At 40.5% G+C, this 15,177-nt stretch overlaps 1 protein-coding gene across 2 annotated transcripts in view; it reads right to left on the minus strand.

Moving 5' to 3' along the window:
* LOC137376178 (E3 ubiquitin-protein ligase pellino homolog 1) overlaps nucleotides 1-15,177 on the minus strand; it is a 41,190-nt gene continuing 26,013 nt past the window's right edge. For both annotated transcript variants that reach the window (XM_068044249.1, XM_068044250.1), the window contains exons 4-7: nucleotides 11,096-11,197; nucleotides 7,812-8,009; nucleotides 7,525-7,713; nucleotides 1-4,067 (exon numbers count right to left, since the gene is read on the minus strand). In XM_068044249.1, coding sequence (XP_067900350.1) covers nucleotides 3,504-4,067; nucleotides 7,525-7,713; nucleotides 7,812-8,009; nucleotides 11,096-11,197 — 1,053 coding nt within the window. In that variant the 3' untranslated portion in view covers nucleotides 1-3,503. The remainder of the gene's footprint in view (nucleotides 4,068-7,524; nucleotides 7,714-7,811; nucleotides 8,010-11,095; nucleotides 11,198-15,177) is intronic.

Below are 15,177 nucleotides of genomic sequence, written 5' to 3' on the forward strand. Positions count from 1 at the left end.
TACGGGTAAATATATATTTAATTAAATGTTTATCACCAGAGTTTGGAATTCATACATGCATTTATCAGAGAGACAGATTACATCTTCAAGCAGCTGCAGGCCTTCATCAGAATGATTGCTGAGAACGTTCGCTCGCATGAGATACAGCAAACCCACCCCTACTCTTCATCCAGAACAAAGTTGGATGCCTTTCACCATGGTGTGCCCTTCTGGAGCTGCACGCTATAGATTGGGAATATGTTCTTCTGCTGGCCTGGAACTGTTGTTCTTGTAGATTGAGCGGACCACAACAATGGCTCTGTCTCTATACACTGCTGCTGGTGCTTTTCCAACATTTTCGCCATGTTACACACTATTTCAGCAGATAACCAGTAACCGAGGAAGCAAAGCACAGACACGACGTAAGACAGTGCACAAACTATACCAATGAGTAGAGATCACTTACCCAAGAAGTGTCTAATCATAAATCAAAAATGTAATTATCCACATCTGGATTTCCAATTAGCTACACGCAGCTATGGGACAACATTACTTTAAGTGAAATGGTGAGGATATTGCATTGGTAAAGTCAATACACAGATCAAAGATTTGCAGGTACCCAGGAGAAAGATAAGAAACAATTCCGGAAGCTCATTTTAAACTTGGTTGAAACCATGTAAGAGGCCAAAGATGGCAAGGTGAAAGAAGAGGAATAAAAATGGCCAGCCATAGGGAGTTCCTAATCATATTTGCCAACAGAACAGAACATTTGGCAAAGCACTCATCGTGCTTTTGGTCTCTCCAATGTAGAGACCACACCATAAGCAATAAATATAGTATACTAGATTAGAGGAAATATATGTAAATTACTACCTTCATGAAAGGAATGTGTGAAGTTGTGGGAAGGGGAAACAATTCTGCCCAATAGTCCGTAAACTACTAAAATGATGAGGATTTAGCTAAGCGATGGTATGAAATCCAGGTGACAAATTATAATCATCACTACAGTATAACCAGCAAGATATCCAACCATCACCAACCCACCAAATTTGCAGACTGGTATAAATAGTAGCTATTCGAGATTCAATTCATGAAGCTGAATTGGAAATAAAATCCCCAAATTTTGCTTAAGTAAAGACTTTTCATAGAAGTAAAAGACAATGCAATATCTAGAATATAGCTACTCTAATTGTTTATTACTTCCTTTAAAGGACTGTCTCTCATTTGATGGAAGAGTGTGGGCATTGGCAATCTCCTTGTACTTTGGTTACACATGGGTGGTAAAAAGAAATCTAATCCACAAGCTCCTTAAAAGGGGTTAAGGACTATAAATTGTCTACAAAGAGCCATCAAGCACAGCCCATCACCTGACTATACCAAGGTCCCAAGATAATTGCTGACCCCTGCTTACATAACTTGATTATTGTATTCAGAGCCAACTGGAGGTGGTCACATCCAATGTTTCCAACTTGGACACCAAGTCACAAGGTGAGCACTGATACAGGTACACAGCTAGTTCCATGGACTACCACCCGCCTTTCACAGAAGCATATATTTCCACTGCTTAATGAATGCGATGTCAGACCAGCTACGAGAAGATTCACGTCAAGCAGCACATTACTTGCAAGCTGATTTTTGCCATCTCAAGATGACCCTTCACAGACCAGCACCATGGCGTACAATTATATAACTGTTAGAGAACACCACCTTGAACTTTGTCAAGGCAGCAGCTCCAAAACCAGATGCATTTACCCAATAGAACTGTCAAAGTTTAGTATTCCGATAGGAACAAATAAACATGATTGCAATTGTGTTTTTAAATCCATATATTTATGCAACACAGAAATCACTTACCAAATAGCTGCTCAAATAGAATTCATGAAGTAGTTCTGAATCCATATCTTAAATCCTGAGAGTGTTTAATGAACTCACTGTCAGTGTAATACACCAGAGCTATAAAATGTTGCATTACAATTAACTGGCAATGCAGTGGACACATTTACACATTCGTCCCTTTTTTTTTGCCGTGGGTGCAAATTGAGAGGTGGGGAAAATGGGTGAGAAAATCAAAAAAAGGTAGAGAATGCAAAACAAAATAAAATGAAATAAATCAGCTAAAATGAGAGCTCTTTGACTCTCAACTACGGTAACAAGGAGCTAATTAGTATTTAGCTTAACACAAATATCCAGCTTTTTTTCCTTCCAGAATTTGTTTGCTAACAAGGTTTATTATGTACAGTAAACTGAATTAGAAGCCAGCAATAATAGCAAAAAGTTAAAGGGACAAGATATCATTGCTCAGGGTACAATTTAGTTGACCAAAATTGGAGAGCAGTTTTGCATATCCCTATATAATATTACTCCACAAAATCAAGACTTTATAAGTTAGCATTCCACATATGCTAAGCATCCCCTACAAACACCTAAAGCTACATACATTTCAGGCAATAATTTAGTACAAAAGACCCTACAGAACTTGAAAGCTGCAATACAGTAAAATAAGCCAGCTTCACACATCCTCAGTCACTGGTGAGAAACAGGAGTTTAGCAGGTGAGCTTGTGTAAACAATTAATGATATTCAAGGTGGTGCACCTTTGTCGCTGTGATAGCACATCACACATTATTTTGGCACAACGGCATGGAGTGCTTGCCTTTACTTAGATGTTAAATACAGACAGATGCACAGAACTAGCTTTATGCTATTACATTACAGTGGCCTATTATTTTGTAGTAAACAGCTGAACAATATTTGATGTGCCCAATTCACATCTTTTCTTACCTCCAGCCTGCTGATACTGAACAACACGTGAGGCTTTGTGAAGTTGCATCTACCTTGGGTCTCAACTGATCAAAGTTCCTTTAATGTTATCTGTAATTGAACTCTGTTGATTTTCTTTTGAAAGTCAGCGATAATTATTCTGCACAAGACAGAAAAACTACTGGCTCCTCTTACACAGATACAAGAAGTGCATCGCAATATCTTTTAAATGATACAGCAAAATAAATCATCAAACCTTTTGTTCCTAAATTTTAGGATTCAATTCCTTTTTCAAATGGCGTTGAAACAAGGTATATTTTACTGGATCATACTGCAGCTTTTATGACTAATAGGGTACCTTATCAACTTGCATTAGATTTATTCAGCCCATGATAAATTAGGTTGAATCAGCTAAAAATGCTTCCATATTTTATTAAAACGACACAAACTTGAAATTTGTCATTGTTATTTGCGAAGAGGTCCATAATGAATTGATTTTTTTTTAAATATTTGGGCAAGAAGTTTCTGTATTTCAAAATACTTATGCTTAACAAATGCAAACTTATCAAAACCGGTCTTGTAGGCAACATCACAAAACAATGAGGTGTCTTTCCTCAAGAAGACCTACACAATCCAGGTTATGTTCCAGAACAGACAAAATCCAAAACCCATGGAATTCAGTATAGAAAACTAGCTTATAATTCTGAAAGTTATCAAATGTCTTTCTACTATCTGTTTTCCCCTGCAGTTAATAAAATTGTGTCCTTAATCAAGAGGTCCTTGGAAAATAAGTCTAACATATCCTTGTTCCCCAGTGAGCTGAGTCGAACAGAAAGGACAGGCTGCATGGAAAGTGTGAGTGCCATGAGGAAGAGGGATTTGGGACCAGTAGGTGGTAGTCTTTTCTGAGCACACATGTCCACAAGGGCTGAATGCATGAGTTGGCGGTCCAGCATCAACATAAAATCCAGCCTCACTTCCCAGCCACAGAGGAACGTATGGGCCTAGTGATCGGCACATGGGGCATTCCCTCTCTTTTCCATCTCGCTCATCCTTGTTTCCCCAGTTATGATAGCCATGTACATGTCCACAGTTAAGATACACCCATGGTTGTTTCTCATCCACATCTTTCCTTTTCATACTGGGGAAGGCAAGTGTATTAAACCCAACTGGACATTGTGGCCTGGCTGCATTTATCTCCTGACGAAGGGCTTCAAGATGCTTAACGGTAGGAGTGTGCGCGAGTCCCTCTGCAGTGCGCCAAAGTAGAGTTGCTCCACAGAGATCTATTAAAGAACCATCCTGCAGTACATTGGTTTCATTTTCAACCTGAGTGGCAAAAATAAAAAGGAATCAGAATTACGTATTATGACAAATTACTTTTTATCACATTAAGATGCAAGATTCTGTTTGTAACATTAAGACAGCAAAAGTTTAATTAAAGATGGGGAAAAAATATCATCTAAGCAAGTGAACAACTTCAGTGTTAAGAAACACACAATGGTTTCCCAGCTGCTAATGCATTGGCAAAGAAGTGGTAGGACTTGGGTTTGAATCCCAGATCTACTCGGGGAAAGCATGGGACAGGGGAGAAAAGGAGACCAGAACCACAATTCCTCACGTTTCCCAACTCGTTCACAACAGTTCTACGAAAAGCTCCAAAAGATGAGGTGACCTTTATTTTCCAAGCTAATAAGGACAGAATGTATGACTTTAAAACAAGGACTTCCTCCAGATCCTACATCGACTGAGACAATACATGGTCTTGACAATGTGTAGAATGGTGTCATGGTTATGTTAGAGGCCTTTGACGAATAATCCATAGAACAGGAGTTTAAATCCCACCACATTAGTTTGAGAATTTAAATTCAAGTGAAAAGCAAAAAATCTAGTCACAACAAAGGTGACCATGATTGTTGTAAAAACCCAACTGATTTCACTGATGTCCTTTAGGGAAGGAGAGCTGCTGTCCTTACCCGATCTGGGCCATTATGTGACTCCAGTCCCACATCAATGTGGTTTATTCAGAAGTGGCCTTGCAAAACAGTCAGTTGTTATGAAACCACTACAAGTGGTCCAAGAACAGCTCATTTCCACCAGCTTTCCAGGGCAACTCGGGGACGGGAAATAAATGCCGGCCATGTCAGTATCTGAGAATGAATAATTAAAAATAACATTCCGGGAGGTTGCAGAGTGGTTTTTGATATATACAGGCTGAGAATCAGCACATCATATACCAAGACACACCGACACACCAACAGAGTGTATGCAAGCAATGGGTCATTTTCTGGTTGGCGAGATGTAACGAGTGGTGTGCCACAGGGATCTGTGCTGGGGCCTCAACTTTTTACAATTTATATAAAATGACTTAGATGAAGGGACCAACGGTATGGTTGCTAAATTTGCTGTTGACACAAAGATAGGTCGGAAAGTAACTTGTGAAGAGGACATAAGGGGGCTACAAAAGGGATATAGATAGGTTAAGTGAGTGGGGAAAGACCTGGCAAATAGAGTATAACCTGCAGTGATGTCCTGGAGCTGAGAGGATTGACTTCCAACAACCACAACCATCTTCCTTTGCATTAGGTATGACTCCAACCAGCACAGAGCTTTCCCCCGATTCCCATTGACTTCAGTTTTGCTAGGGCTCCTTGATGCCATACTCGGTCAAATGCTGCCTTGATGTCAAGGACAGTCACTCTCACTTCACCTCAAGCTGGCAATGTGGGACTTGAGTTATGTGCAGGCCTAGATCAGGTAAGGGTGGCAGATTTCCTTCTGTGAGCATCAGATGTCGATTTTACAACCATATTGGAATTTTCATGGTTATTTTTATCCTCTGGTTAGTATGCAGGTACAGCACGTAATTAGGAAAGCTAATAGAATGTTATCATTTATCACGAGGGGAATTAAATACAAAAGTAGGGAGGTTATGCTTCAGTTATACAGGGCATTGGTGAGACCACATCTGGAGTACTGTGTACAGTATTGGTCTCCTTATTTAAGGACAATGTAAATGCGTTGGAGGCAGTACAGAGAAAGTTTACTAGACTAATACCTGGAATGTATTACCAGGAAAGATTGGACAGGCTAGGCTAGGAATTTAGAAGAGTAAGAGGCTTGATTGAAACATATAAGATCCTGAGGGGTCATGAGAGGGTGGATGTGGAAAGGATGTTTCTCCTTGTGGGATAATCTAGAACTAGAGGTCACTGTTTAAAAATAAGAGATTGCCCTCAAGAGATGAGGAGAAATGTTTTCTGTCAGAGGGTCGTGAGTCTTTGGAATTCTCTTCCTCAAAGGCGGTGGAAGCAGAGTCTTTGAATATTTTTAAGGCAGAGGTAGATAGATTCTTGATGGACAAGGGGGTGCAAGGTTATCGGGGGTAGGTGGAAATGTGGAGTAATCAGTTCAGCCATGAACTTATTGAATGGTGGAGCAGGCTGGAAGGGCCGAATGGCCTACTCCTGCTCCTAATTCGTATGTGTGTTTCGTATGCTTCAGTAAAAGAATGGTTTACAGCTGATATGGTATAAAGTTCTGGAAAAACTTATGCAGGGGAACAATTTAAAAAAAATACTTAGTGCAGTGACTGGATTATGGAAATATTTTAACTTTTTTTTTTCTCCTGCAAGAATTTTCTCCCAACGACATCAACTATTGCCAACATGCAACTTCATGGGCGCTAAGCACCCAGAGATACCTTGCCCAAGTAGCCAGTATTCATAAGCAAGCCTTTAAAGAACTATTTTTGGTAGTCGTTTGACTGCTGCGGAAGATCACAACCAAGCTCAATTTAGGCCTAATCTAACATCCAGGTGTGTGCACTTCCAACCATTGTGTCTGGAACAAAAATCTCATTTAGATTTTCCCCTCTCCAACTCATTGCTGACCCTGACCATAGTGTCTCCTTCTACCATCCTAACGAAGATGAGTGAAACTTTACTTTGTCTGTGTTAGTTAACAGAACTAGAAAATTTTAATCAAAGTGGTGCTGAGTTAAGTTGTTGCATTTGGTCAAAATTTGGTACAGCCAACAAGAATTTAGCATTCATACTTCTCTCTGATGCTAGACTAAGTGAAATCTCAATCTTATCTGTACAGTCCCGGAAAATCCCAGGACTAAGGCAATTTAATTTAGAGTAATTTTATCACCAATCTGTAAGCATTAACATCAGGAATGCAATAGTTCACAAATAGCAGCTAACGCTTTATTAGCAACCAACTGTGTAACAGCCCCGACAAACAAATTTTTCTGCAGCACCTGTGTAAGAGCCTGTCACTCTAGAATTGGCCTTTATAGCCACTCCAGGCACTGCTCCACACACCACTGACCAATTCCAGGCGCTTACCCATTGTCTCTCGAGATAAGGAGGCCAAAGAGAGCATACAACAGCTGAATGTGAGAAATTATCAGCTTCAGGCAACATATAAAATGGACCATGCAGATAACTCAATAAACTGTACCAATTTTGTTTCAGTAGGGAATAGGTGTACAATCATTCTAACATACAGTAGGTTGTGTCTGTTCAAAAAGCTTGCAACATCATTAGAAGTGCATATATCCAGGATGGCTCCTATAGTTCCCAATGGATTTGATTTCCTGACTTTCTTGATTTTAAAGTACAAAGTTATAAAATTGTGTGGATTGTTCAAGTTTAAAGCGCTGATCCTTTAACTGTACACTTCATTAGATTAAAGATTCTATTTTTAAAAAACCTGACAATTCAAGAAACCCTTCTTACTGTCTCAATATATTTCTAGCAGCTTGTTCCCGGGACCTTACCATTCTTCCTCGCTGTTGTGCTGACCTAGTTTCTCTCAGGGTAAAAACATTGCCACAAACAGATATTTCTCTCCAGACTCCTGGCTTAGAATCTTCTGTAAATCCAAGTCTTGGATGCATAACAAGGACACCATTTGTGGTTAAGCCATCCATCTGACCATCAGAAGTTTTCCATTTGGCAGCTTTCTCCTGAAAGGAAGAGGAAATAAAAATAAGCCTCCATTGGGGCGAAAGCATTTCAAACCCAAACATAATGCAGTCAACAGCTTACTTTCCATTTGACTTACTCCAAGGAAAATATTCTTAAATGAGTCAAATCCAGCTGCATATATCCTGGCAGTGTAGGGAAGATTCCTTTCGCATATAATACGACATGCGAATCGGGATATGGTGCTCTGAGCAGACTGAGTATCGGCATTACTCTGACTTCCTGGTACAGTGTCCGTCACTACAAAATCAATTGGGCTTTCGGTTGAACGGCCAATCTAACAAAAGGACAACAAAAAAAAACATTTTTGTTAAATATGATTCTCCCCATTGCCACAGCTTTTTCTAATATTATCTCGCAAGCTTGCTGGTATTCGGTGTTGAAATGATTGATCATTGTGCAAGGCTACTAGATTATCTCAAAACAGCTAATGTACTAAGAGAGTGTGGTGGGGCTCATACTTAGCTGAGTACTCAGTTTTCCTTAAATTTTTGAGAGGGGGAAATCATGCTTGGTTGGGGAGGTTAACTTCAGAAATTAACTGAGCACAGGCTTGTACAGAACTTAAATTGATATTTCAAAAAAGCTTACAAATACTGGAAATTAAACAGGACTGAAAAATTTTGAAAAAATACAGCAGGGCACTCAGAATCTGAAATAAAGCCGGGTTATATTTCATGTGGAAAATCTGGGGGGGAGGCACCGCCCACTTGTCTTCTATTTCCAATTCCTTTTCTGCGATGAATACACTAACTCTTCATTTTTACTAAGTTTTCCTCGAAGGACCATTGCAGCAACAAGATGACCTAAGCAGCTCTGTGAGCTGCTCTGTTCCTAGTCACTTGCACCAAGGAGGTGCAACACCAGTTTTACTCAGATGTACTGATCATACCAGAATTTCCTACTCAGAGTGGAGGACCTACTTGGAAAGTGATCAGCCACCTGGAAAAACAGATTAGAAAATTCAGAAGCGACTGTGGGGAAAACTTCAAAAGTAATGATAATTTTTATATTTGATACTGCAAAGATCACTGCCACACTCTGTGCTTAAATGCCGAAATAATATTAAGTGTTGAAATTCTGCTGAAAGAACAAGCCAGCCAAGCCTCATTCAAGATTCACTGTCAAGACCATGCTCAGAGGGTTTGGAGCCAAGGATCAAGGACAGATATCATGCTGACTATGACTGGAATTTTGTGATTGGCAACCGATTCTAGAACATCCTGGGTTTCGCATAGTTGAGGGGGAGCACCACTGAACCAATCACGGTAGGCATAAAGAAGGTACAGAAGTCGAAGGATCCCATTATTGATAAGTGTTATTAGCAGCTGCATCAAGCCAAATGTGTGTACTACATGCTGATTATTTACTCTCTGTGCACGGAAACATAAGTACTTTTGATTGAAGAGCCATGTGGAAGTATGCATCCCAAAGGCTGTGACAGAATGCCAGTCTTCTGAATGCAACACTTGAGTAAAATGAAATCCATTTAGAATTTTTCCTGCTGGATGAAAATGCTCAATGCATGGAACTTTCTGATCAAGCCAATATTTTGCAACAGATGAACCTATTAGTTAACTTCATAAACCAACATCTTAATGCAGATAACGTTCCAGTGAACTTTCTGGAATCCTTCATGGACTATTCCCTGGAAGTCCAACTTTATGTACTTCAACTGCCATGATTTCCAACCGTAGACAAGTGGGGATTGGAACTATATTCTCATTGATCTTGAGCTCCTGCGTGTCAAAATAAAACTGGACCTGATCTCACTGAAGGCATGCAAAGGATCAAACACTCAGATGGTTTTCATGCAGCAAAAAGTTACAATTTGTGAATCTCCCCACTCATTCTATTTGTGCTCAGAGAAACAATGCAGCTGATAAACAAGCTCCTGTCTCACATGAATTGACATTTATACACTGTACAATAGAATTAAAAATGATCTTTTCCTCACATTATTAACTGAAAAATGTATTAGACAGCTATTATACACATCAGTACAGATTTAAAAACAAAATGCTGACAGACCATATATTTCAGGCTAAAATATAAATCACATGTATTGCAAGATAAATTTATACAGAAGTAAAATAAAGTGGCTGGTAGAACAGCAACTTCACCATTAATTACAGTGAACACCAGAGTAGTAAACTATTTTGAAATTCTTCGAGATTCAGATTCCTTCAATCAAGTCTTATGATCCTACATGGAACATATTGTCGGCTCCTCCCCCCACACCTCAGAGTTCCATCCCATAAGTGACATGGACAACAATGAACTAAAGATATGGGAGAAATCTGTAACAGATACATCTAGTTTTGACAGCATCCAATGCCTCTGATCAAAAGCAGGTCTTTTACAATAGGCAAGTATATTTCATGAAGCTTAAACTTCTCAGCTTCCTAGGAACAAGTATTGGTTACCATCACCTGGGTGCATGGCAGGAGGCATTGTGCAGAGAAATAACCACCTTCACAATCTGATAAGTTGCTCATTATATCTGGCCTGCCACACCCCTTACAAATGTCAGAGACTAGAGAGAAGTTCTGTGCCATGAACATGCAGTGCTTTCAACCTAAATTGGGGATTCATCTACCTACAGGCTCTTAAGATTTCCTTTTTTCTTTTTATCTTAGCAGCAGCTAGGCCTTCCATATGAAAGATCTCAGGATTGCAGCCTAGCTAATCCACACGAAAAGATATAATAGATATCTGTTACAACATGGTTCAGGACTGAGCCAGTAACTGACACACACAATAACCCCCTTTGCTATCTCCAACCTTCGAGAGTTTGGAACTAGTTACTTACTGCATGTAATTACAGAACGTTGGAAGACTATGCAAGTAACATTGCAGGGTCTCAGTTGTCATAAAGAGCCAGTGGCAGGACATGCAACTTTTAAACCAGACCAACAATTTTACCAAATTGGATTTTGACTAAAGCTGAAAAAAAAACTGTAAAGACTTTAATCGCAAATGATTTGATGCCACGATTGCAGTACATTAAGTGATGTTAACTTGAAAAAAATTCAAGTTCTTTAAATAATCTTGCTAAAAATAAGGACAACACAGAGAAAGTTGTCCAATAAACAAGCTAAAAGCCCTACTGCTGAGCAACAGAATTGCTGCTGTTGCCATAAGGATGAATTGGGTGACAGTCTAAAATTAAGTTCTACTCAGTGTGAGCTAGAAGAGAGAGATCACCTAGTTTATGTTGCTAATGTGACGATTAAGTGTCCATAGCTGAGCTGGAACTTCCCTTTTTTATGATAGGCCAGTCACACTCAGATGCCTGTGCTGTTGTACATAAATAAAAGATTAAAAACTTTTTTTTGAAAAAAAAAAGGGAATATATGTTACCTGAAACATATCTGTATTGTTGTCATGTGTATATTCTACCACCACTGTCTGAGCACGAGACAGTGTATATGAAATACTGTGTTGGTCCTTGTTGCTTATTGCCTATATAAAAAAGGACAGAGTAAATTCAATGAAAGGAAGATTACAAAACTAAAGCAGTACATTCCCAGCAAGCAGGTCCACTTTTGTGGAACTCTTTAAAGACAGCTCAGATATTCTGAATTCAAAATAGCAATCCACTCATGTTAAACTGGGATGACACCCTCCTTGATGACCCAAGATCACTACAACCTCGTCAGTTGCAGCATCTCCCTCCATGCCAATTATAATGCACTTAGGTTCAGTAGGAAAATGGATGGGGGCTGTAGTATTATCACCCATCAGCTTCAATCAATCAACAGCAGCCAAATGTAATAGCGCATTCATCAATCTCTTTCTCAATAATTTGTACTCATTCCTTACATTTGAAGCGGGTTTTTGAAATGTTTATGAAGGCTCTGCCCTATCTTTTTTTGTAGGAGGGTGTGGGGGTAAGGGGGCGAGGGGGGGTGGGGGAGGGCGAGAGTGGAGGCCATGGCAGTTGGGGGGGGGGGGGAGGAGGAGGAGGATACATTTAAAGCACAAACACTCTAGTGCAATAGTCCTGAATTGAGCCTTCATGATTGGACTCCAGTAACTCTGGATGCTTTTGACCCATGTGAAAGCAGCTGAGCCAGAGATTCCAATGTTATTTAAATGCAGCTCTAGCACTCATTCTTTTCCCAAACTAGGGCTTCAGGCATTGCTGTTGTGCACAGAACGGAGGTGCTAAGGAAATAATTTATAGGTGGTCATTAAGAATCAGAGCGATTTAATCATTGGAAGGCATCACAGCTAATATTGAACCTGTCCTTAAATGACATGCTCTTACACACACTCCAGCCCGGGTCACTAGATTGTTGCCTCATCTCAGCCCAGAGATACAGAAGCTAATCACAGTTCCTTGTTGCACTCCACAATCTTGGCATGCGCCAGGGGCCTTCCTAATCTGTAATGCCCAATAGCACGCAAGATTTAACATGTACCAACTGAACCAACAGGGAATTCCTAACATCGCCCGTTGCATGGGGAGAGTGGGAGAAAATGAAATTTAATCCATTAGTTTACTGCATCATTTTCCACTCGCTCTAAGAAAAAACACTGATACAGAAAAAACTGAAACGTTTTAGTGTCTGTAAAAGCACAGCACTCCTTTCCTTCAAAACCCACCCACATTTAATTTATGTTGCATCACAGACAGATTAAGGAACATGCCAAAAACATCAGCTCTTTTTACTTTAAAGTCAGCATTACTAATTAAACTGGGAAAAGAATTGCTCTGATCACTGAACTATAACAAGCGACAGATGTTCTTCTGTAAGTATGCATTCAAACCAAATTTTAAAACATATTTACACATTTTCTGATCTGGTGTGCAAATTGAGAAGCAGAAAAACGTTTAATATACAAGGTTTTTCACAGTAATGTATGACTATGGTCAATTTTCTCCAAACAACGCCCCCACAGTCCACTGAATTCCTTTACGTGAACTTTACTCTGTGACATTTGGATCTTGCCATTTTGAATTTGTAATTTTTTCTCCATCTCTCTTTCCTGGCTCTGATCTGCTTTTTTTCTACCAGAGAGAGTAATTACTCCACAGATGTTGCCCTCAGCCTAGAAACTGCTACATATTTTCTACCATTGAAAGTATATGTGTAGCACTGGATGAATATGAAATAAGACTTGACTGCCGTACAGAAATTAGTTTTCCTTCCTTCCATAACGCACTTGTGACTTCAAAGAAGTGACATGAAGTTCCATCATCGCTGGCACACCTCCACAATATAAATGGCGTGTTTAGGCAGCAACAGCTAACAGTTCAATTTGATAACACAGAAGGAAAATTACAGTGGCTCTATCCATGAAAAACTGGACAAATCTAACCAGATCAATTACTGTCCAACCAACCTCGTCTCAATCACCAGGACAGCGATTGAAAAAGTTATCAATAGTGCTATCAAGTGACATCTTCTAATCGATGCTCAGTTTAGGTTCCACCAGAGCTACTTGCTTCTATACCGTTGATCCAAACAGGCTTCAAGAGCTGAAGGGCGCTGAGAATCATTGTCAAGGCCGCCCATGACTGAATAGGTCACCGAGTCCTAGCAAAGCTGAAGTTAACGCATAAACTTTCCAGTGGCTGGAGTCACGCTTGACGCTCAGGAAGATGGTAGTTGTAATAGACAGCCAATCACACCCCTCAGATATCTCTACCAGTGTGCGTCATCGCAGGGTCCTCGGTTCAACTATCAAAGATCATCCCTCTGTCACAAGATGATTGTCAAAATCATTACCACTCCAAGACACAGCACCACAGTGGCAGTGTGGCCCTCATCACCAAATCACACCTAGGTCTCATCCTCACTTTTCTTCCTTCGAGCATTTCACCCTATTCAAAGAGACAAAGTCAGTTATGGCACAGACAGAGGCCCGTCAGCCCATCGAGTCCATGCCAGCTCTCCATAGAGCTATTTCAGTCAGTCCCACTCCCTAGCTTAATCCCTGTAGCCCTGCAAGTCTACTACCTTCAAGAGGCCATCCAATTTCCTTTTGAAGTCACTGATTGTCTCCGCTTCCACCACTCTTGTGGGCAGCAAGTTCCAAGTCATTACCACCCGCTAAGTAAAAATGTGTTTCCTCATATTCCCCCAAACCTTGAATCTGTGTCCCCTAGTCCCTGTATCATCAGTTAATGGGAACAGTATTTCCTTGTCTAACTTAGCTAATTTCTCCTCAATCTCCTTTGTTCTAAAGAGAACATTTCAGCTTTTCCAACCTAACACAGTAACTAAAATCCTCCATTCCTGGAATCATTCTAGTAAAACTCCTCTGCATCCTTTCAAGGACCCTCACATCCTTCCTAAAGTGTGGTGACCTGAACTGGACACAATATTCCAGTTGGGGCCTAACCAGAGCTTTACAAAGGTTCAGCATAAATTTCCTGCTTTTGTACTCAATGTCTCGGTTTATGAAGCCCATGATTCCATATGCTTCACTAACCACTCTCTCAGTACATCCCGCCACCTTCAGAGATCTATGCACTCCCTGTTCCTGCATGTGCCATTAAGTCTATATTAACCTCTCCCTATTCCTTCTGCCAAAACGCATCACCTCACACTTGTCAGTATTGCTCCTCTTGCTTCTCCTTCAAAACCCGCTACCGCCCCCAGTCCCATTTCTCCCTCAGGCTCCACACAATCACTGCTTGCTGATTTCAGTCTCCATCTCAACACATTTTGACGTCTCCTCTCATTCCCCTCAATCATGCCATTTTATGGGTGGCCTCTTTACTCCAATAGTCTCAATCATAGACGAGGCCATCTCAAACTGCTTCTTTGAAGCACTCACTACCCACACTCTGTACTCCCTACTAATCGCACGTCCTTCTGCTTTACGCCTGAAAAAAAATTATTCCTCCCAATTCACCGAAAATTGCATTTACAAGCTGCCATCTTCCTACCATTTATCCTTCCATTCACCAGGACACTTCAAAACTGTCAATCTACTGATTGCGGCGTAGTGGCAATGTCGCTGGACTAGTAACCCAGAGCCCCAGACTAATGCTCTGGGGACATGGGTTTGAATCCCACCATGGCAGATGGTGGAATTTGAATTCAATTAATAAATCTGGAATTTAAAAATGAGCTAGTCTAGGGGTGATCATGAAACCATTGTTGTAAAAACCCATCTGGTTCACTAATGTCCTTTAGGGAAGGAAATCTTCCGTCCTTACCTGATCTGGCCTGCATGTGCCTCCAGACCCACAGCAATGTGGTTGACTCTTAACTGCCTTCTGAAATGGCCTAGCAAGCCACTCAGTTGTATCTAACCGCTACAAAGTCTAAGAAAAGGAATGAAACTGGACGGGGCATCGATCAAGGTACCGGAAACAACAGTGGCAAACCCAGTCCTGTCGACCTTGCAAAATCCTCTTTACTAACATCTGGGGGCTTGTGCCAAAGGTGGAAGAGCTGTCCCATAGACTAGTCAAGCAACAGCCT

Source organism: Heterodontus francisci, chromosome 13 (genome assembly GCF_036365525.1).
Source record: "Heterodontus francisci isolate sHetFra1 chromosome 13, sHetFra1.hap1, whole genome shotgun sequence".
In the NCBI taxonomy this organism is placed as follows: domain Eukaryota; kingdom Metazoa; phylum Chordata; class Chondrichthyes; order Heterodontiformes; family Heterodontidae; genus Heterodontus; species Heterodontus francisci.